Source organism: Xiphias gladius, chromosome 24, assembly GCF_016859285.1.
Source record: "Xiphias gladius isolate SHS-SW01 ecotype Sanya breed wild chromosome 24, ASM1685928v1, whole genome shotgun sequence".
Lineage (NCBI taxonomy): Eukaryota > Metazoa > Chordata > Actinopteri > Istiophoriformes > Xiphiidae > Xiphias > Xiphias gladius.
In genome coordinates this window covers 10,717,930-10,739,085 of record NC_053423.1, presented here as the reverse complement: position 1 = coordinate 10,739,085, position 21,156 = coordinate 10,717,930, and the positions used below count along the sequence as shown (strand labels likewise).

The following is a 21,156-nucleotide window of genomic DNA, read 5'->3' as shown; positions in this document are numbered from 1 at the left end:
ATGGTATGATTGTTCTTTTTTCCATTTTTTGTCTACAGTTTCTCATTATAGAACTGGTAATTAGGGTGGATCCAGTTCAGTCATATTAAGATATAAGAATAAAATATAGAGGAGGATAGCCAGCTTCCTCTGCAACATTTGTCCCGCCTCTGCCATGTTCACATGATCTGTTATTTTTACCATGCGGCCATCCGCTGCATGATGCCTTTCTCTCAGTAAACATCTCAGCAGACCAGCTGGCCTTGAGTCAGCCACAGTCAGCTGTAGCTCTCCAGCCCCTCCCTCTCTCTTTTCTATTTTTATTCATCTTAATTTCACTCCAGGGTTATTTTCTCCCTCTGACGTCTCCCTCCTTTCACTTGTTGCCCCTCCTCTACTTCATTTCCGTCGTCCTTCCTCATATGCCTCCCATGGCTGGGCTCATGGAGGCCTTCCAGTGTTAGGTATGTTTCATTCCTTCATTATCACCATTTGTGTTTTCATTTCCAGTCTCCTCCATGCTGTGTGGAGAACACTAGTGTCTGAGCCAGCAGGTTTGGCAGTGCGAGACCCTTCTTTTAGGGAGTTCATGGATGAGTTGAACCCCAGACAACTAGCTGTCAAGCAGCTAAAGCAAAAGTTCTTGGAGGCCCTGCGGGCCAATGATACCCAAGAGGTCCTGCAAATCCTGCACACCGGCAAACTAGACATTGACACGGTGCTGGAGGTGGAGGACCCCAGCATGGTCCTAGCCTCGTACAAACAAGGTAAGGAGGAAGTAGGGTGACATAACTGGCCCCCATTAGTGTTATGGTTGTTACCAGTTTGTGTGCTTGTCAGAATATACCAACTGTGTAGGCTCAGAGGGATAAACACGATGACCCAAATTAGATTACTCTCCACTGTTAAATACATGCTCATGACAGATTACAAATTTTCAAAAAGCGGTAGTTAGGAAAAATACAGTAAATTGTCAACGTTTTCCTAATGTCATAGCTAGGGAACTAGTTCTACAGTGTATCCACTAGGTGGTGCCAAACCCACACAAAGCCTAAGGCTTTACATGATGAGAAGCACTGTCTACATTAGGTGAATTACAGTAACATACCTCTTCAGGCTACTATGGGATAATTATACTGTGATTCAATATATTGAGCCATCATTTATCTTCAACATCATCCTCATACTTTTTTTTAAAGTCTTTAAATTCAAAAGAAAGAATGAGAGGAAAATCTGTCGTACTCCTTTTTTTATTACTATTAAACTCTTGGTTTTCCAATTTGCTACAGGTTATTGGCTACCAGGCTACAAACTGGATAACTCCTGGGCAATGGGTATTCATGTGTGTGTGATGTATAACGCTGTAGAAACAGCACTAGCGCTCCTTCAGAAAGGTGCAGCCGTTAACCTGATGCCCAATGGGAAGACCCCGCTTCATGTGGCCTGCGAGGTCTCCAATGGCGACTTTGTGGCCTTGCTTTTGGCTCACGGGGCAAAAGTCAACAGCCTGTCGCTGAGTGGGCACACACCACTGCACTACTGCATCACCGGGGAGTCTGTGGACTGTGCCAAGCAGCTCATCTTGAAAGGTCAGGAGGGGAGGACGCATAGGTAGATGGATGTACGGATGAAAGTGCAAATACAGAATATGTAAAAGCCACTAAAACAACAGAATAATAATTATGTTTTCCCATGGAGGTGCAAAAGTCAACATGCCGAGCCACAACAATGATGAGGACACACCGTTACACAAAGCAGCCCGATTCGGCGTTCCAGAACTGGTGGCTCTATATCTGGCCCACGGAGTTTCTGTGGATGTGGTCAACTCTTTTCAGGAGACACCTCTGATGACTGCAGCCTTCTGGGCTTTTGATTTTAAGGAGCAAATCTACAGTGAAGGTCACCATTTTGTCTGTCGTCTCCTGCTGGACCACCGAGCAGGTGAGCGGTTCTGGATCAGTAACTGTGCATGACTTTTTACTCATGTCCTCATTGTTGTGTATCATGAAGGCTTTGAGGTTTGTTTCCTTAAACATTTCCTTTCTGTTCCAGACCCCAACCTCCAAGAGGAAGACCATAAAACAGCTCTCCATAAAGCGGCCTGGAATTGTGATCACATCCTAATGCAGATGCTGCTGGAGGCCGGAGCAGATACAAGAGCCATGGACATCAATGGCTGTGCCCCCATTCAGTATCTCCTCAAAGTGACCAATGTCAGACCTATGGCCATACCTGAGCTCTGCTATCAGCTGCTGCTCAACTATAATGCAGCGCGGATCTACCCACCACAGTTCCACAAGGTGTGGTGCGATGTCAAAAAAAATGATATTGAACTACAGTATCTATGACAAATTGTGTCAATAGCAGAAGGTCCTTGCAAGATTGTTGTGCTGTATATTGTCTTGTTGTGTGTTGTTTTGTGCAGGTGCTGCAGTCCTGCCATGACTTTCCCAGAGTAGTAGAAATCACGATAAACTCTTATGAACGTTTAAAGCCCACAAAGAAGTGGAGAAGTGCCATTCCTGACGACAGCTACAAGGTAGGATAGGGATATATTGTATATGGATAGTATGTGCATATTTGTATCAGTTTAGCACTAATAAAAAAAGCTATAATTGCCAGTGTATTTGTATTAAAATACACATCAACAGTAAATTTTGAATTATACTGTGTCTTATAATTGAAGGTAGTCTAAAATTTCCAAATGTTTTGCTTCGCCAGCGACATAAAGACTTCTACGACTCTCTCTTTGCTGTTTGCACCGACACTCCTCGCAGCCTGCTTCACCTGACAAGATGTGCCATCAGAGCCAGCCTGGGTGGCTTCTGCCACAAAGGTGTACCACAGCTGCCTCTGCCATCTCCCCTGAAGAAATATTTACTACTGGAACCTGAGGGGATACTGTACTGATGGAGAGACTTTTTTCGGAGACTTCAACTTCCGCATGGGAAGCTCTAATAGGTAGCCTGTCACCTGACGATTTGAATAGAAACGTTCATTCCTGGAGGCTTTTGACTCGAACATAAGAAATTCCTGTTTAGTGTTTGACGGTGCAGAAGAAACTACAAACAAGCTGTGTCTGCCAGTCAGACATCAGATGAATTACAATAAAACTGGTTTATTTAGGTGGTTTGAGGTTGGACATGACAGAAGACGCCATCCAATTTACCACAAATCATTAATCAACTGACTGTTCAACCGTAAATATATAGGAGTTTGAGCGACAGGTGAGAAAATGGCAATTAAATGATGAAAATTGCTGTGCTAATTTTAATAATAATCTATAGTGATTGATAAGTAAGGATATTTGCTAGCCGTCGCATTCAAAACGAGTTTTTCTGTCTTCTTTGTATTGATTATATCTTTCACCTTCTCCAAAGACCTCATTTGCCTCTTTTAAAGTGAAAGCGTCACATCTTTTGCACTAATTTTCCACCTGAGCTGTATTGACCAACTTGTCTGTCTACTACAGTGCTGCCTCATACTTCAGAGGATCCAAATCTGCCTGGCAACCGGCCTTAATGCTCACTCTCCAGCTCATGCTCTCATGATACTCCAGAACAGAACAAACACTTGACAAAGCACTCCACAACAAGTGTTTGTTTTTCCAGTGGTGTGCACATGTAGACACAAACATGGCCCAATACCATTTTCTGAACACCTTGGCCAGAAATATATACCAAACTATACAAAAGCATATACAAGGAAGTGCATTCAGTGGAAAATATTTGAATCTTTTGACCCACAATTTCCCCCAAAAATGGTGTATACTTTGTTCAGCAAGAACTTCCTTGCTCTTTTCCTAATCTCCAGTCATACAGTGCACAGGTACACAGATGGCAAAAATACATTTTAAACTGTTACTAAACAGGTATGATTAAGACAAAATATAACAGTTTTTCCAGCAAACGATTCAAAGAATGATTAACAGAATGTCTGTGTGCTTTGTTTTAAATATTTCCAATTTCCACAATCTATGAAAAATCCCAGCATATATGGGGGTCGGCATTGTTCCACATACAGGGTTATAGCTTTTCATACAAAGGAATTAAATCCCTCTCAGACCGGTGACCTCACCATCTTACAAGTTGTTTGTAACTGCACCCTTGTACTGTGGGTGTAATATTTGTGAACCTTATGGCAGTCCATAGGTCACACACATAAACAGGTGTGTCTGTGGTTTGATAGTGTCTGACTTCCATTTTTCTACCATGATCCAAGATTGGTTTATTGTATGTAATAGTGCATACACATTTTAGTTGTAAGGGACTTGCTGGTAGGAATATTTTTGACACTTTAAAATCCCAAACAAGTCAAACAGTCTAATAAATAAACATAAAATGTCAGTGAAATCTTGACTTTGCTACTTACCACACTGTAGGTTTCTCTATGTATTTGTGTAGCTCTATGTATTAAACATACTCTATTGGTATGTTGCCACAGCATGTGCCCACTTTAACATGAATGAATGCTAAAGTTCAAGGCTGGTGGCTTGAAAATGAATCCTCTGTAGAGCCAAACAGGTGCAACAGAGTGCCGTACTGCCCACAAGGTCAGGCAGAAAAACCCCACAAAACAACTGCTGTATTGACTCTGACATTGCAGTGATCTTATTTTTACTTCGTATTCTGTTGCATTTGAGAATGAGCTTAAATAATTCTATATTTGTAATACTTCAGTGACCTGGAAAACAGAATTGAGAGACACAAACAGACAAAATGACAAAACCAAAATAGAGTGCAATGTGTGGGCACACTAATGAAGGGGCAAAACAGAGCAGGACAGCCTGTTCTCAGCTCCTAATGGCAGCCGGCCATGAAAAGCCAATGTGCTGTGTCTGCGATGGTTACGGACAAACAGAGCAAAGTTTCCCGAAACAAGCTGTGGAGGGAAAATCAGGGAGTCAGGAGGACATTGCACGTGGAGCTGTTTACGTAACACACTGGGAACAGCTTAGGTTTTAGAGATCTCACTTCTCTGACCTGATGAAACCTGAAATCTTTCATGCTGGATAAATCAATTTGTGAAAGAAATTCCAGTTAATCCATGGACAGGTAAATGGCAAAAACAACAAATAGCAAAGAATAGAGTTCATCAATAAACAATAACAACAACCTTCAACAATGACGTGTTGAGAAATGACATGAGAATTTATTTTCTACATTCACTGATCCTTTTAGTGGTGAATCACAACTACAGTACATTAACACTTGGCCTTTTAAGAGTGTTGCACAGTATAAAAAAGCAACCAAAACATGTCCACTACTTCACAAATTTAGAAAAGGAGATAAAAATATTTTAAATCAAAACATTAACTTCTCACAGCAATTCTAAATGCTTAAAACTATACCGGGGCAGAATTGAGAAGTATGACTGGTGTGTAACTGGGAAATGGAATATGTGAAATTGTTAGTACAGCTTGCATCTGGCATTGTCTGAGCATCTGTCTGTGTCATTCCTATGTCTCTGCTACACTGGTCTCAGTGTGTGTGTCAATCTGTCAAATATGAATAACATGCTACACTCAACTGAGCGTGATGGCTTACAGTACATCATATAAGAGAAAGCTGAAGTACAGTTTTCTACAGTGCAACATTTAGCATTTCACACAAGCCTTCAAAACCTCTGAAGTACAGTAAGTCGCTTAAACATAAAACATGCATCACTACAAGACACTTAGGGTGATATTATCTAATTACCTTCAGTATGCGTGAGATCCGCTGGGTAATTCTAGACAGTCCCTCTTGGGAACACTGAAAACGTGTGTGGCAGTTGTTATAATTAAAATTCACTTATTCACATTTCAGCTATACAGTATGCATTAAATATGCTGCAATACTTTGTTTTAACAATTCCACTTCTCACTTTGCTGTATGGGACCCTTAACACATAACATAGAATAATTCAACTGTAAAAATAATCTTAGCTTGAATGGGTTCAAGGCTAAGGCACAAGGTAGGTAGTTTACTGACATTCAGAGTCCTTTGATAAAAAGAATCACATTTTGCTTACAATGCTGTTGAAAAAGCTAACAGACTGACATTTACATTGAAGTGATCAAATCAAAATCATTTCACTACTTATCACTTCACAGCACACGTCACTGGTACAACCTATTACTCTTGTAGTGTTTCCAAAATGCTCCACTTGTGTGACAGCAGAAAAATGTGTGTGAAGCAAACCTCCGTACAAGAGGAACAGATTTTGCTCCCTTTGTCCTTATGCTGGAGACATTAACATGTTCCCGTTCTGATGAACTTGAGTGACTGGGCTTTTTCAAGCCACTGATACACATTTAACCTAGTGCAAACACACAAGTTTACCAGGTAATTTAATGAACCAAAGAACATTTGCCAGTCTTTAGAATGTGAAATGATACATGAAAGAAATAAAATGGTGCGTGCTTGTTTCGCAGTGCATCCATGTTATTATAGCTAAATAAATGAAAATGATTGTTATGACTGAGGCAAAAGGAGATTAATACTTGACTTATTCAATTACTATTAGCAGCCTATAATTATAGTATAATGGAATTAAATGTGGTGAGCTTTTGTGTGGTTAAATTGCCTGGATGCTGGCCGTAATAGTTCAGCTCAGATGATTTCTCTGCATTTATCTGATTCTTGACACCAACAATGAGCAATTTTCTCCTTCTAGGTTTTTCTCTCTTGGGTGAGAAAGGAATCCAGATTCCATGTAGTCCAGGCCCAGCAACATGCTGAAAGCATTCAGTGCTTTCTTGTACTTACAGTACACGTTTATCCACTTCTTCCAGCATGGATCCTCTTCTTCTTCATTTTATTATTAATTTATTCAGACTATTCTATAGTGTCCACAACTTCGCCCCCCCCGGTCTATCATAACTGAGTCCTCTCATACTTGCCCAGTTTCTTTGGATCCTTGCTGGGCATGCACCAGTCATCAGCCTCTGTGCTGGCCTGGTAATGCCGTAAGGCTGACTTGTTGAAAACAGGAAGTCTCTCCACTGACTCTGAGGACAAGGCCTGGTGATGCAGTACAGAAGGGAACTCATTAGTCTGGATCCTGATTCACACACATGTATGCACGAATGAGAGTCACATCCAATTTGTTTCTCTTTGGGCTTTTCTACAAATTTCCATCTGTGTTTGATTAAAACTTCTCTAACATGCAACATGTGGTGAGTTATAACTTGCAAAAGGACACACATCTACATCTGCCACCACTCAGTCATTCCAGGATGTGTAGTTGACAGTGCATTTCTATGTGAACTTTGCACCAACTTGGCTTTCAGTTATTTTTGACATTGTGTGCGGAGGTAATGCTGTTCTCACCTTTAAGTATATAACAGCTGAGGTACCGTAGCCCTCCATAGAGTAGAGCTGCAGGTCTCCCTGGAAATATTTGGCATACAGGCGGGAGATGGGTAGGCCATAACCAAAACCAGCCTGAAGGAAAAATAACAGGGTTACAGTATCTTTAAGGATTTGACAATCTGGACCAGTTGCAAAAATATTCCAACATTAAAAAAACATAAAGTGGATACTGTAGAGGGTTTGCTTTGTAAACAAATCTCCAGTCTCTCTTGTGGCTACAGTATAATCTGATAGGATGTTGGTGACTGCTTTCCTCTTCGAAAAAAAAGATAATCTGCAATCATGCTCAGTTGCGTGAGCCTCGGTTTAGAACCAAGAGAATTACTTTTTAGTTCACTTTTAATCCCAGTTCAGAACAGCACAGCGAGATTTTACTGAGCTGCATGTCGGGTTTAAAATGCCAAAAGCAAGCTTGTAGTCTTGTAGAATATTGTGTACTGACTAAGACAATCATCAAAACTGAAGACTGAAAAATGTGCAAGAATGATTAAGCCCAACAGGTTTAGTCTCACCAGAGGTGCATTGCGTGAGTTGTCTACATGGACAGGACTGGGAGCCGTGGAGTACATGTAGCTGAAGAGACGTTCAATCTTCCTCAGAGGGACTCCGCCTCCTCTGTCAGACATCTAAAAATAAGGAAGACGTGGGTCCTCTTACTGTTCTGCTAGTACGCTCACATCCAGTGAACTAAACACCTCTTCATCATTTGCCATGTGAACAGAATCTAACCAATGTGATGCTTTGTGTATCGACTCATCGCAGTTGGTTTTATTAACAGTATATACTAAGGTAATAAGGTCCTCGTGGACTTGCATACAGTGTAGCTGAAGGCAAAAGATATATTTGTGTAGTGAATGCCACTACAACACGTATTGCTTTGTTAATATACAATGTATATACAATGGTGTGCACAGTAATGCCTCTAGTCTGTCTTACTCTTGGTGTCCTCATCTACCTTGATAGTGAGGTCTTCAGTGCCCAGTGAAACTCGCACTTTGATTAGGGAACAACGCTGGATTCGTCTCATGGGTCTCTACTGTAGCTCTCATGGCGTTCTGACGGAGAACATGGATTACAAAACAAGTGAGCAGACACACGAGGAAGAATAGTATAGGTCTGATTTTCAGGTTTGTTGGTTACTGTACCTTGAAGAGCTCAAACAGCATATGGTAGAGATGGGACGGCACATAGACAATGTGGAGGGGCTGGCCAGGGTTTTTGGCTTTGAACAATTTTATATTATTGATCGTAATAAAAAAAAAAAAAAAAAAAAGATAATCTGCAATCATGCTCAGTTGCGTGAGCCTCGGTTTAGAACCAAGAGAATTACTTTTTAGTTCACTTTTAATCCCAGTTCAGAACAGCACAGCGAGATTTTACTGAGCTGCATGTCGGGTTTAAAATGCCAAAAGCAAGCTTGTAGTCTTGTAGAATATTGTGTACTGACTAAGACAATCATCAAAACTGAAGACTGAAAAATGTGCAAGAATGATTAAGCCCAACAGGTTTAGTCTCACCAGAGGTGCATTGCGAGAGTTGTCTACATGGACAGGACTGGGAGCCGTGGAGTACATGTAGCTGAAGAGACGTTCAATCTTCCTCAGAGGGACTCCGCCTCCTCTGTCAGACATCTAAAAATAAGGAAGACATGGGTCCTCTTACTGTTCTGCTAGCACGCTCACATCCAGTGAACTAAACACCTCTTCATCATTTGCCATGTGAACAGAATCTAACCAATGTGATGCTTTGTGTATCGACTCATCGCAGTTGGTTTTATTAACAGTATATACTAAGGTAATAAGGTCCTCGTGGACTTGCATACAGTGTAGCTGAAGGCAAAAGATATATTTGTGTAGTGAATGCCACTACAACACGTATTGCTTTGTTAATATACAATGTATATACAATGGTGTGCACAGTACTGCCTTTAGTTTGTCTTACTCTCGGTGTCCTCATCTACCTTGATAGTGAGGTCTTCAGTGCCCAGTGAAACTCGCACTTTGATTAGGGGCAACGCTGGATTCGTCTCATGGGTCTCTACTGTAGCTCTCATGGCGTTCTGACGGAGAACATGGATTACAAAACAAGTGAGCAGACACACGAGGAAGAATAGTATAGGTCTGATTTTCAGGTTTGTTGGTTACTGTACCTTGAAGAGCTCAAACAGCATATGGTAGAGATGGGACGGCACATAGACAATGTGGAGGGGCTGGCCAGGGTTTTTGGCTTTGAACAATTTTATATTATTGATCGTAATAAAAAAAAAAAAAAAGACCGTTAATATGATAAAACAAACCTTTTAGAAAACTAGGTGTATTACAGAAGTACATATTAGCTCTGCCCCGAGACAACACAGTAAGCACCATTAAAACTGTCGTCTCACACAGAACTTTACAGTAGAAAATATCCAAACAAAAATATAATATAGGCAAGAGCAACAGTTAAAACGTGCACACACAGATAAAAAATATCTGCAAATAGAAACATTATGGTTGTTTTGTAAGACTTACAATTGACTTCTGTGATCTCCATATCAGGGGAGGTCAAGTAATACTGCTCACACAGCATCTTTGAAGTCTCATACGCATCTACAGAGTGAAACAAAACAATCTGTGGTTACATATCAGCGTGAGAAATTCTAACCACAAAGAATAACATCTCATGCTAAATGGAGGACATTTTCTGCCTTTTAGTGAACCAGTTTATACAACATTCACAGGTGGCTCTATCATAGCCATATGTATAATGATAACATCCCTTCCGACTGTATATTTACCCTAAAAATATTAGATTATACTGTAAAAGTTCAAAGAGTCATGGATTTGTACAGAGTGGTGGAAAGCAGATAACACATCCAGTGTGTGTGTGTGTGTGTGTGTGTGTGTGTGTGGGGGGGTATTGAAACTGAGGAAGATCATTCATTACCTTTTACTACCTCCACAACGTCACAGCTGGGGTCAATGCTGCCAATGTGTTTGGGATGGGCTGGGTTCACACTGCCGTTAAAGATTAATGCTACAGGGCAGAACAACAAACACTGTGTGCTTCAAAAAACACATCCGTACAGACAAATTGCACGGCCCATAACTTTGTGGATATTTAGTAAAGTACAAAGTACAAATAAAGCAAAGCATAGTCTTTGCAGTGGGGAATATTAGCAACAGTTGAACACTTATTGTTGAAATAGTTGTAACTATATCTCTTGAGCTGCTGGCAATAACATCAGATGCATTAACCATTCAGTGCCACAGAAGTGCTGCAGGCTGGGTGTTGACTTTGTGGTACTTATATACAGCAGTAAAATCTTAAAACGTGACATGTTCATGGTCATGACTTGGTGCTTAATCAGATTTTTTTTTTTTTTTTAAATGACAAAATGTGCTGTGGCAGAGCCCCTTCTTCTGGCTATCAAGCATTTTCAGCACACTGAGTGTAAATTATTGACATGAGCTGTGAGTGTTAGCAACTGTGTTGATTAACTCACAGTCAATCACAAGTGCTATACTGACTGTGCTGGTTCATGAGCATGCGTGTGGAGATGCGGCTCATGTAGAAACGGTCCAAGAAGTACTGAACGTTCTGGTTGGTGACGGGGTCCACGCCGAACGCCTCCTTGTACTCCACCACGCCCTGAGCCATGGTGGGCACCACGTTGTTGTGCCGGTTCCGGATGTTTACCAAAGTCTGTGTAAAGCTAAGGGCAAAGACAATGATGATGGACGTGTGAGTATGTGAGGGTAGGTACCACACCATGTTTATTAGATTATGTGCACATCAGCATAAACGTGCAAGGCATTGGACACACATGCCTGCTAAACATAGCACATTGTTGTTTATTCACATAAAAACAAGGCAATGAGCACACTTTCAATTAATTTTCAACAAGAGTTTTGTGTTGCAACAAAAGATATCAATACCAATACCAGCAAGCATGCACACACATGCATGCACCCACCAGCCCACTAAGGATGTACCAATATCAAATATCTAGTATTTGAAAGCTGATCCCAGCAAATTGATAATTAGCTGATAAATGTCTCCTAATTGGCATGAAAAAAATACTTCACACAGGCATCAAACTCCTATCTTACTATCTACCCTTTAGTGTAGCGTAGAGCCACTTCAAACTGGAGAGCGAAAGCAGCCAAACAGCTAAACCTACTGTTTACAGTGCTGATGTGCTCAATGGTGGCTGCAAGTTTAATTTATAATTGTACTACTTTAATCAGCAATTTGAAGAAACTGCATTCAAAGCAGTAAAACGAGTTCTAACACATGGTACCTGATACAAAAGGTCTCCCAAAAAAAAGCAAATATTGAAATACATGCTGAATGAACAAGATGAATTAATCTTAATTACTCCAAATTAAAAGGAGTTATTGCTGGTACTGAACTGCATGAAACAGTTCGTCTTGGTGGTGGAAGATGTTGGATTTTGCTGAAACAGTGGAGCCTATACTGTAATTAATCTTCTATCTTTGAGTCTGACGGTGGCCTTCAGTTGTTGTACAAGGTATGTGAAGATGAAAGATGTGACCGCAGCCGTTTCCATAACAGACATATGGATTTCAAGCGACTGTGCTACTGAGTCTGATCTGAAGTTTGCAGCGTGAGGTTGAAAACAGGCAGTTAACAAATAATTACAGAATTATTTGATTAGTAGTGGCAATTTCTGCATAATCAACTAGTTGGATTGGTAAGCTCAAGGAAAAAAAACAAACAAATACATTCTTACGGTGTACTAAGTAATGCATATGTACTGGAAAGTGTCCGTAAATTACTTACTTTGTCAGGACATCCTTATCATCTGGATCTTTTTCTAGAAAATCTACGAGCTCCAACAAACTCTGTGAATACCTGGTGGGCACAAAGAAATACAGATACACTCTCAATTTGGTTTATTTACTGTACATTGAAATGACAGAAAGCTCCACTATGATGAAAAAAAAAGAGGTGATTTGATTTACATGAAACTTCACGTGAAGGCACTAAAAACTACTCTTAGAGGCCATTATTGAACTTCTTTCATTTAGACAACTAGAACAACTGTATCATTAGGCATAGATTATTTCCACATGATTAACAACACTCCCCACCCCCTTAGTTAATTTTAGTTTGTTTTATCAGTCTTTTTTTTATCAAGGCAAGTGGACGAAGAAGACTTTGTGCTGAACTCACTGAGTCACACTCTCTCTTGCACTATCTTGGTGTAGAAAAACTGGGTGAAAGGTGAACAGCAGTGTGGCTATGTCTTCTATGTGCTGAGTTTGTCCCTCAACTGACCTTCAGCTTTTGATTTTATATCAAGTCCTGCCATGCACACAGATGTATATCTGTTGAGAGACTATGATGCGACTTCTGTTTTTGCAAGTTTGCCAGGAAAACATCGAGGTGTCCCCTCTCTCACCTCGTGAACAACATTAACGAGTGACAGATCAACTCTTCTGCAGGAAACCCAAAGAGTTCTGCCAAACGGGGATAAGAAAGCCACGGTGCGGGAGGTAGGCCTCCATGGCCAAATATAGACACTGCTATGGCTCTTATGAAAAGAGTGGGGGTGGGGTAATGACCCTTGTTGTCATGTCTTCACGTAGACCAAACATAATCAATGTGCTAGGGTCTGCGGTCTGCAGTAGAATACTATAACAACATGCTGATACTGAGAAGTAGCAGCTGTGGTGGAAAAACACACTCCAAGTAGTAAAAGTACACAGAAACAGGACTTCCATTTTGGCTTTAGAGAAAAGCTGTTGGGCTCTTCAGTCATGCAAATACACTAAACGACATTACAGACATAACGATCAATTTTCCTGCACACACAGTCCTGTACCTGAGTGCAACTCAATGTTTATAGCCTTTCTCAATTTAGATAATGAACATAGTGTACCTTGAAACGGTCGTGTGCACACAGGTTCACATATGCTGGTTTAACTCTACCTGTGTGAGGATTGTGACCTTGAAGAAAAAAAAAAAAGGTGGAACTGTGTAATCCTAGCATGCATTCTTCAAAATTCCAAATCTGTGCTGCATCTTCATAGTATAACAGAACAGTGAAGCTTATACATTATATATTAAGTTATAAAGGCCTATTACATAAAAATAATATGCAAACATTAAACAGGGACAGTGAGGCTGGCTGGTGTGTCAACCTTATCCAATTCAGAAGAAAATCACAAAGCATGTTCCAAGATCTGTTGCAATCTAGCCATCAAATTATTGCACAGAGGGCAGGTGGGTGGGGGAGGAGAAGATTTCATGCATCTTTACACAGAACAGAGAGTCACCTCACACAACATCGACAGCGATACTTTCATCCAATCAGATAATCATGTGACAAGCTAAACTCACCAAAACCAAAGGAGGCAAATGCATAAAGAATGGCTCCATATTATAATTGAAGCTAAACATCCAAAGGCTGGAACCCAGACACTACTGTTTCATAACTTTCTCGTGCTGAAACGAGAACCAGTCCCTATATGACCTTGTATAAGCCGGAAACCCTGAAAATAAATGACGCAAGACATACAATAGGACTCTCACTTTACCCTAACGTTCTATTCCTCACGTTAACACTGCTGCAGAAAGTTGCAGGAAGACTGGTTGGAAAACTAAGATTTCTTTATTTCCAGAGTTTAGTAACAGTGATTGTTGTACAACAGATTAGAGCTGTACTTTAGTCTAGAGATCCTACCAGCTGGTGAGGAGTTTAAGGGATGGAGTACTGAGGAGCTTGTCAGGGAGGAAATCAATTTCCTTCATGATGTTGGCCAGTCTGACAGGAAGCTCCTGACGCAGGAACACAAAGGAGGTCTTCTCACATGCATTGGCCGAGCCTGCAGTCACGAGGGACAGTGTCAGGAAAAAAAAATGACTGAGCAAGCAAGCACCTTTTGACCTCATCCTGTCGAGAAAGTTGATTAAAAACGAAATCTGTCAGGGGTTATTTGTGGAAAAGGACTTTCTTTACGGGAATCTGTTGTGCAAATGAAATGGAAAACCATGATGAAAATAGCCGCATGTTAATGCAGAGATTAGATTCAGTTTTTTTGTTTTTGTTTGTTTCTTCTATTTGTTATTGCAGTATTCAGTCAGTCACCAAAAGTTAAAATTGGTAATTTCAGATGCCATGTACAGTAAGAGACACAAATAAAGATCTGAGAAACGTCAGCATCTCCGTGAACATCTGTCTGCATGTGTCTTTTTCTGGTGTTAGCTGCAGTTGTCTGTCAGTGATCTGCACGGTGCAAAGTCAGCTGTCACCACACAAAGAGAATAACGGAAGTCGTGCAACAGCCATGTGAGTCTGGGAAAAACACTCAGTAACGTGCACTGACGGACAAAATCATTACTACTCGCAACGCTTACCGAAGTCAATGAATTGCTTCATAGACAAGGGAGAAGGGGAAAACTTAGAGAACCTCTCCACTTGTTTCGGTATCCCAGTTACGGAGCCGTTTTTCAACAAAAGCTGAGCGAACTTCATTTCTCCTCTCCTTCACAGACCCCAAACTGTCAGTGTATCGGGGGTAAAAACTGTGCGTTGTCTCTTCAGCACGCTCCAGTGCGACGAGTTTTGGCTAGCAGGGGCTAAAGCTCGGCATCAGACATGAAACCCCATTCGTTAATTTGACATCTTTGAGAAGACTGGCTACGACTTCCCCATCGCTGTTTTTCTTGGGCAGCCTCCTCGCATCTCGGTCAAGTTGTTGAATGTGCTCCAAAGGCAATTTACAACACAGAGCGATTTGTGTTTTCTTTGGCCGAGGAGGAGAGGAGAGATTGACAGCAAAATCAACCAATGAGCGGCAAGATTTTTTTTTTTTTGCTGGCCTTGGGCGGGTCGGAGTCCTCTCACAATGTTCGATCCAGACCGTGATGTAAAGTAACATGGTCTTTTATTACAGCCTCCCCTACCGACGAGCTATCCAAAAAATTCTTGTTTGTTTCATATTCGAGCGCTTACCGTGATTATCACGGTGGCAAACGGATATCTCAAATAACTGTACGGGTCTTCATTAGAGACAGACAGACTTCCAAACCGACTGTACTTGCCGCAGCTTCGCTTTCTAGTTAACTCGAATATCAACGTGCACCCAACTAAAACTCACCAGACTTCCAGCCACGAGTTTAGAAGCTCATAGCACAACAGACGACCTCTGTCTGTACAGTCGCGCCTGAAAAGTATCAACGTTTGTTTATTTGTTAGTTTTATGTTCGCCAACGCACTTCACCAAATGCCCAGATGATGGCGGCGTTGCAAAACTCACGAGTGGATGACAGTGCGTGTCAAAGGAGGTGGGATTTCGTCTCCTCCTTCCCTACTCCATCCTACTCCTCCTAGGGATGTATCGGCGTGCAGTGCACCTGTCTTATGTAGTATTCGGGTCATCGACCGCTGAAATGCTCTATTTTAAACAGTGTCATCAATAGCCACACGAAAAGGTTGAGACGACCTATTCGGTGGTAGCCGAGAGGCCTCGATTCAGTGTTGTTTAGGTAGATGATGTGTTGATTTTTTTTCGGGGTGCAGCAGTGAGACAGCATCTTTGCCGGGTGACACATCATTATCAGTACGAGTGGACAAGGTACGAGTGATACCGTAACAGTACATTATACGGTTATTTGGGATAAAATATTCCCCTTTTTGTCAGCTAACGCTCTTCGTTAGCAAAATTCACTATAATATGTATGGCAAGGCCTTAAACGCATTGCCGTAAGTAAAATGCTGTCAGATTTCTGATTAGCTAACGTTAGCTGCGAATGCATTGATGCTTTGCTAACGTTAGTCGGTTGAACGAGCATATTTAGCTAGTGGTTTGTTTGTCTTCCTGCATGGATATTTATCAATGTAACTTGTGTTTTCTGTTATTATTATACTGTGTATGTGTCAGTTCCTTTATTTTATTTATGTTGGAAGACATAATGGCCTACATACCTTTAGTTATTTACTCATATATTCGTTCCAAAAAGCTTTAGTGGGCGTTTTTAAACCTCCAGGTTCATATACTTTCTATTCATTTTCTATGTCTGAGGGATGTGACACTGGCCTAATACCCAACGAACCACTGGTCAGGGTGCACACTGCTATAAATAGGTAGCCCACCTTTCTGTAACAACTCAGAGGCATAGTTAGTGAACCTGATACAAGATCTCAATCGTAAGGCTACATTAAGTTTGTTTTCCATCCATTAAAGTTTTATTGTCTTCCTAACTGGATAGTGGAAATAGAAGTGTTGCGGTTTTGAACCGTTCCCATAAAAGTCTCATCAAATTAGAGTATTTTAATGCATGTACAAGGTTTGGTTAGTTTTTTGATAACCATGTCGATTTGACTACGGAATTGAACAGATGAAGTGGCTGCCTAAATATATCATACATACACTGGACTAGTTCCTCTGGAATTGGTACACATTGTCACACCAATGTGAAAATCCTTTTCTGCTGGGTATGATCTAGTATTGACAGCTGTTCTGCCAATATCAAGTCCTTATTGGTTTTTGTATAACTGCCACACCCAGTGGGTTTCCTGAAGAATCACTTAGGCTCACTGGATGAACCAATTCTCTCCCATACTATATAATGTTAAAACCAAACCAGAGCATATTGTGAGTGAGCCATATGTAGCTCATTACTGTTCGATCTTCTTGCTTGAAGCCCCATAGGACACCATGTCGGACAAAAGTGACCTAAAAGCAGAGCTTGAGCGCAAGAAGCAGCGCCTCGCCCAAATCAGGGAGGAAAAAAAGAGAAAGGAGGAGGAGAGGAAGAAGAAAGAGGTAAGGAAAAAAGTGAGTAAATTCACACTACTGGCACTCATACTCTATCACCCTCTTGTGTGTAATGTTTGTGTCATCAGTTGTTTTTTGTCAGGCCGTAAAACATAAAAGGCTGAGATTGTATGTGTCCATGTGTGCATAGAAACATCTTTGTGTGTGCAGAAAGTCGGTGTTGGAATTTGTAATCAAACTGTGCATGAACACATGCATGTTTTAACGTGTTCTTTAACTCAAGATGTGTGAGCTGTGAACCTGTTCTTTAATTCATGATGGGTAAGCTGACATTTCTCTATGTGTCCCGTGCAGTCAGAGAGCCAGCAGAAGGCAGAGGTGACTCCAGAGGATTCAGACTTAGACCGTAAGCGCAGGGAGACTGAGGCCCTCCTACAGAGTATTGGCATATCACCGGAGCCTCCACTAGGTACATAATACTCTTACACCAGAAACAATAAATCAATCCTTCTCTTGTGATTGTGATGCAAAAGGTTTAGCAAATTCTTACAACACCTACAGTAAAACCTACCTACATGGTTCTCAAATTACACCATACGTCATTAAAGCGAAAAAACTTCTGAGAAAATGTTTAATGTACTACATACTCATTTAGCAGACCTAAGATGCATACAGCAACTTACTGTAATATGGTGAAAATTATCTGTCCAGTCCCACCCCACTGAAAATGAAATCATCAGAGAACTAAAGGATGTCATCCATGCCATGACTTTGCAGAATGTAGTACTTCTGTTTATATGTATATATATGTATATGTATATATATATATATGTGTGTGTATATGTGTATATATATATATATATATATATATATATATATATATGTATATGTGTGTGTGTGTGTGTGTGTGTGTGTGTGTATATATATACATAATATTTTAGATATATTTATATATATATATATAATATATTATATATATAAATATATTATATATAAAATATATATTATATATTAATATATATAAAATATTATGTATAAATATATTACATATATATAAATATATTTATATATAATATATATAATATATATAATATATATATATATAATATATATAAATATATATAAAATATTATATATATATATATATATATATATATATATATATATATGTATGTGTATATATATATATATATGTATGTGTATATATATATATATGTATATGTATATATATATATATGTATGTATGTGTATATATATATATATATATGTATGTGTATGTATATATATATATGTATGTATGTATTTATGTGTGTATATTATATATATATTATATATTATATATGTTTGTACCTTTTTCACACGTACTATTTATTAGGGTTCATCACATAACACTGTGTTTTTTATCATAATTTGATTCCATGATCTGTATTAGACATTGTGGTTTGACTGTGCTGAACATTTTTCATATTTACTTTGATGATTCATTTTTATAGCAACCTCCTTTTATCATCTTTTCCTGTTCCACTGTGTACCTTGAGTGTATGATATCATGTATGTGGGTATTTGGACATAAATACTTGGAAGAGGAAGAAAAATGTGTTCCCTTTACTTGTGCACAAATTACCTCCAGCAAGCTTTTGGCAGCACTGTTCTCTAGTGGTCTGAAATTGTAACAACACCCTTAATACCTCAGAAATGGGTCACTACTATGCCTGTTATTAGTTTAAGTTATTTATAATGCATCTTCAAATGCATCTTAGTACAGATAACTAATAAATACAAAAATCAACAATGCGTTTGATGCCTTGCTTCCCTCTCCTTTCTTTTAAACATTTATTATATTTGTCCATCACTTTTTTTACGTTGTTGCTTCTCATCCCAATTTTTTTGAGCAGTCCATTCTTTGCAGCCTTTAATGTTAGATTCATGTTACTTTCATTATTTAGTCCCGACCCCTGTGTCCCCCTCCAAATCAGTAAGCACACCCAGTGAGACGGGGAGCCAGGACTCAGCTGATGGAGGAGCGGCAGGCAGGTAGGCCAAAATCACGCACTTAACACCAAAGTTCAATGTCAGAAGTCTTTCTTGGTGCATGAATCTTGTTCATTTTTCTTTGGTAACTTTGAAAATAAGAGGTCACATTTGAAGTATTTATCAATTTCTTTGGTTTGGGTCGAGAAAAAAAATTCTGATTTTTTTTTTGTTTTTGATATTTGATAGTTTTTTGAATATATCTCAAGAATTTGTCACATTGTTATGTAAGGAAAAAATAAATATTAGATGCTCATGTAAGCGAAATAAGACACTCGGAAAATGTGTACTAGAAGGCATTACTCACTCTCACGTACCAGTTATGCTCTTTGAGAGGTTACCATTAAACTGTATGAGTCTTTAACTTGAAGGCAAAATGTGGCCTAAATATGTTGATAAAAGTGAAGGGGCATTTGGCTGTGAATATTTTTTGCAGATTGTCCTTTTTACATATATTCTGTCTCTTTTCTTGTCAATTGCACAACAGGTTTAGGTAAGGATGAGTGTCACTACTGGTATGGTTGTGCTGCCTTGTTAGGTTTTGAATGTGGTATTTTGTCATTTGTCATGGCATCTGGTGTTTTGATGACCACTGTACAGCTTGTTGTTTATCACTGCCAAGTATGAGAAATTATGTTTGAGCTTGAGGTAAGTCTCAGCTGTAGACATTCATGAAAAGTAGATGTTAGTGGGAAAATACTGAGAGATGCAAATTGCAGTTTCCAGATATAAACTTTCAAGTAAGCAACACATTGGCAGACTTTCAGAAAGCAGCCTTGGTGAGCCAGTTAATGGAATATTTCTGGAATATGGGGCCTAATGAGCATGGACTATACATTTGCAGGTAAACAGCTGATTTGAGCACAAGTGACAAAATGTAAGGTTTTCCGATTCTGTCTTACAACACACTCATAAACACCAGCCTGGTGCAGCAACTAATTTAAGTTCTGCTCATATCTTCTTTTGTTAATTAAACCTTGAGAAGGGAGTGGTCATCAAGCGCTTTCCATTTGCGTTTTAATGGTAGCTGACTGTATGATCAATGTGTGAGGGATGCCCTCAGGGGTCATTAGTGATGTGTTGTTCTGGTATGGCCAGGGGTGGAATTGGGGATGAAGAAAGTTCCTAGCAGGAATAAATTCTCTTTTATAAGACTTTTTGCTTCTTTTTATCTTTTACCAATTTGATTTTTTACAAATTGGTGAGTTAACTCCAATACCTGGAATGAAAGATTTTCCCCCCAAATCCACCCTGGATTATGGCATGCCATTTTGAGCTTCTCCATTTGTGGCTGTGTATGTGTGTGTCCCTTCTTAGGTCAGGTTTCTCTAAAAACAAGTCCCAAGCACAGAGCGTAAGGTAAGCATTTTTCATGTCAAACCCAGGAACACACCCCCCCCCCTTAATTTTTTTTTAGGTGAGGTTATCCTCATGTGAACAGAGAGAGGCACCCAAGCATTGTCATTGGTCTTACCGATGTGTTCCCATCATAATTTATAAGATCAAAACAGTGGAGTGCCTTGCTTACCTTCGTTCCTCCACTCTCTGGTGACTTCCTGTCCGAAGCTGTGCTGTCTCCCTTAATACCAGCTCGAAAGATTGCTGCTCGCATGAGTTGAGCCACAGAAGTCATTTCAGCCTTCACACTGTTGCTTAAAGTGTCATCGCTGTTACTGTAAAACAGACAGTCCATCAGGCTAAAGAAATACCTTGCCACTCTCACCTGGCACTGTGTGGCACAAGCTGAAGGCCTAATGTGTGTGTTTAGTGGCCCTAAAAGGTATCCTCAAAACTGTAGTACAGTTGGAAGAATTATCCTTTCATAGCTGTTAGATTTCAACCAACTTGCCATAAAATTCTTTAGGTTTCAGTTGCTTTTTAAATTCCCTGTATGTAAATGATTCCTAAAACAAGTTAGAACTGCTGAACAACCACGCAAATGCGCTGAATGAGCTCATGGTTTTGTCAAACTCACTGATCATGCATGACAAGTCTATTGTCATGTGTGCTGAGCAAGCTAAATAGATGGATGTATTTTGATTTTCAAATGCTGAATGTTACTA

The 21,156-nt window shown here is 39.8% G+C and overlaps 3 protein-coding genes across 14 annotated transcripts in view; 2 read left to right on the top strand and 1 right to left on the bottom strand.

Moving 5' to 3' along the window:
* The first annotated feature begins 445 nt into the window (after positions 1–445).
* asb4 (ankyrin repeat and SOCS box containing 4) lies at positions 446–3,427 on the top strand. The gene is made up of 6 exons (XM_040120882.1): positions 446–746; positions 1,269–1,568; positions 1,678–1,920; positions 2,032–2,279; positions 2,405–2,518; positions 2,701–3,427. Exons 1-6 carry the CDS (start codon positions 446–448, stop codon positions 2,887–2,889), a joined length of 1,395 nt encoding a protein of 464 aa, XP_039976816.1. The 3' UTR covers positions 2,890–3,427.
* A 1,681-nt stretch (positions 3,428–5,108) lies between these two features.
* Positions 5,109–15,141, bottom strand: pdk4 (pyruvate dehydrogenase kinase, isozyme 4). Of its 3 annotated transcripts, XM_040120884.1 has the most exons (11): positions 14,700–15,134; positions 14,026–14,167; positions 12,120–12,191; positions 10,844–11,028; positions 10,260–10,349; positions 9,845–9,922; positions 9,484–9,560; positions 9,295–9,393; positions 8,852–8,965; positions 7,293–7,406; positions 5,109–6,983 (listed from the first exon to the last, which is right to left on the bottom strand). In XM_040120884.1, the coding sequence occupies exons 1-11, from the start codon at positions 14,815–14,817 to the stop codon at positions 6,837–6,839; spliced, it is 1,236 nt and encodes a 411-aa protein (XP_039976818.1). In that variant the 5' UTR covers positions 14,818–15,134; the 3' UTR covers positions 5,109–6,836. The 3 variants fall into 3 exon arrangements, with proteins under 3 accessions (XP_039976818.1, XP_039976819.1, XP_039976820.1); XM_040120885.1 differs by lacking the exon at positions 10,260–10,349 and having other exon boundaries at positions 14,700–15,135; XM_040120886.1 differs by lacking the exons at positions 5,109–6,983; positions 7,293–7,406; positions 8,852–8,965; ... (1 more) ...; positions 9,484–9,560; positions 9,845–9,922 and having other exon boundaries at positions 10,819–11,028; positions 14,700–15,141.
* A 79-nt stretch (positions 15,142–15,220) lies between these two features.
* Positions 15,221–21,156, top strand: part of LOC120785905 (cytoplasmic dynein 1 intermediate chain 1) — a 55,562-nt gene continuing 49,626 nt past the window's right edge. For 3 of the 10 annotated variants that reach the window (XM_040120874.1, XM_040120881.1, XM_040120871.1), the window contains exons 1-5: positions 15,639–15,919; positions 16,989–17,122; positions 17,417–17,531; positions 19,009–19,096; positions 20,411–20,452. In XM_040120874.1, the coding sequence (XP_039976808.1) occupies positions 17,003–17,122; positions 17,417–17,531; positions 19,009–19,096; positions 20,411–20,452 (365 nt within the window). In that variant the 5' untranslated portion in view covers positions 15,639–15,919; positions 16,989–17,002. The other 7 variants (XM_040120880.1, XM_040120879.1, XM_040120877.1 and 4 more) reach the window with 5 other exon arrangements.

Bases quoted from the DNA above. Each gene is read 5' to 3' on its own strand.
- asb4 (XM_040120882.1), top strand. From the start codon at position 446: ATGTTTCATTCCTTCATTATCACCATTTGTGTTTTCATTTCCAGTCTC. The intron at 747-1,268 runs GTAAGGAGGAAG...AATTTGCTACAG, and splicing joins CCTAGCCTCGTACAAACAAG to GTTATTGGCTACCAGGCTAC. The intron at 2,519-2,700 runs GTAGGATAGGGA...TTGCTTCGCCAG, and splicing joins TTCCTGACGACAGCTACAAG to CGACATAAAGACTTCTACGA.
- pdk4 (XM_040120884.1), bottom strand. From the start codon at position 14,817: ATGAAGTTCGCTCAGCTTTTGTTGAAAAACGGCTCCGTAACTGGGATA. The intron at 11,029-12,119 runs GTAAGTAATTTA...CTTTGCCCTTAG, and splicing joins GATAAGGATGTCCTGACAAA to CTTTACACAGACTTTGGTAA. The intron at 10,350-10,843 runs GTCAGTATAGCA...TCTGCCCTGTAG, and splicing joins CATGCTCATGAACCAGCACA to CATTAATCTTTAACGGCAGT.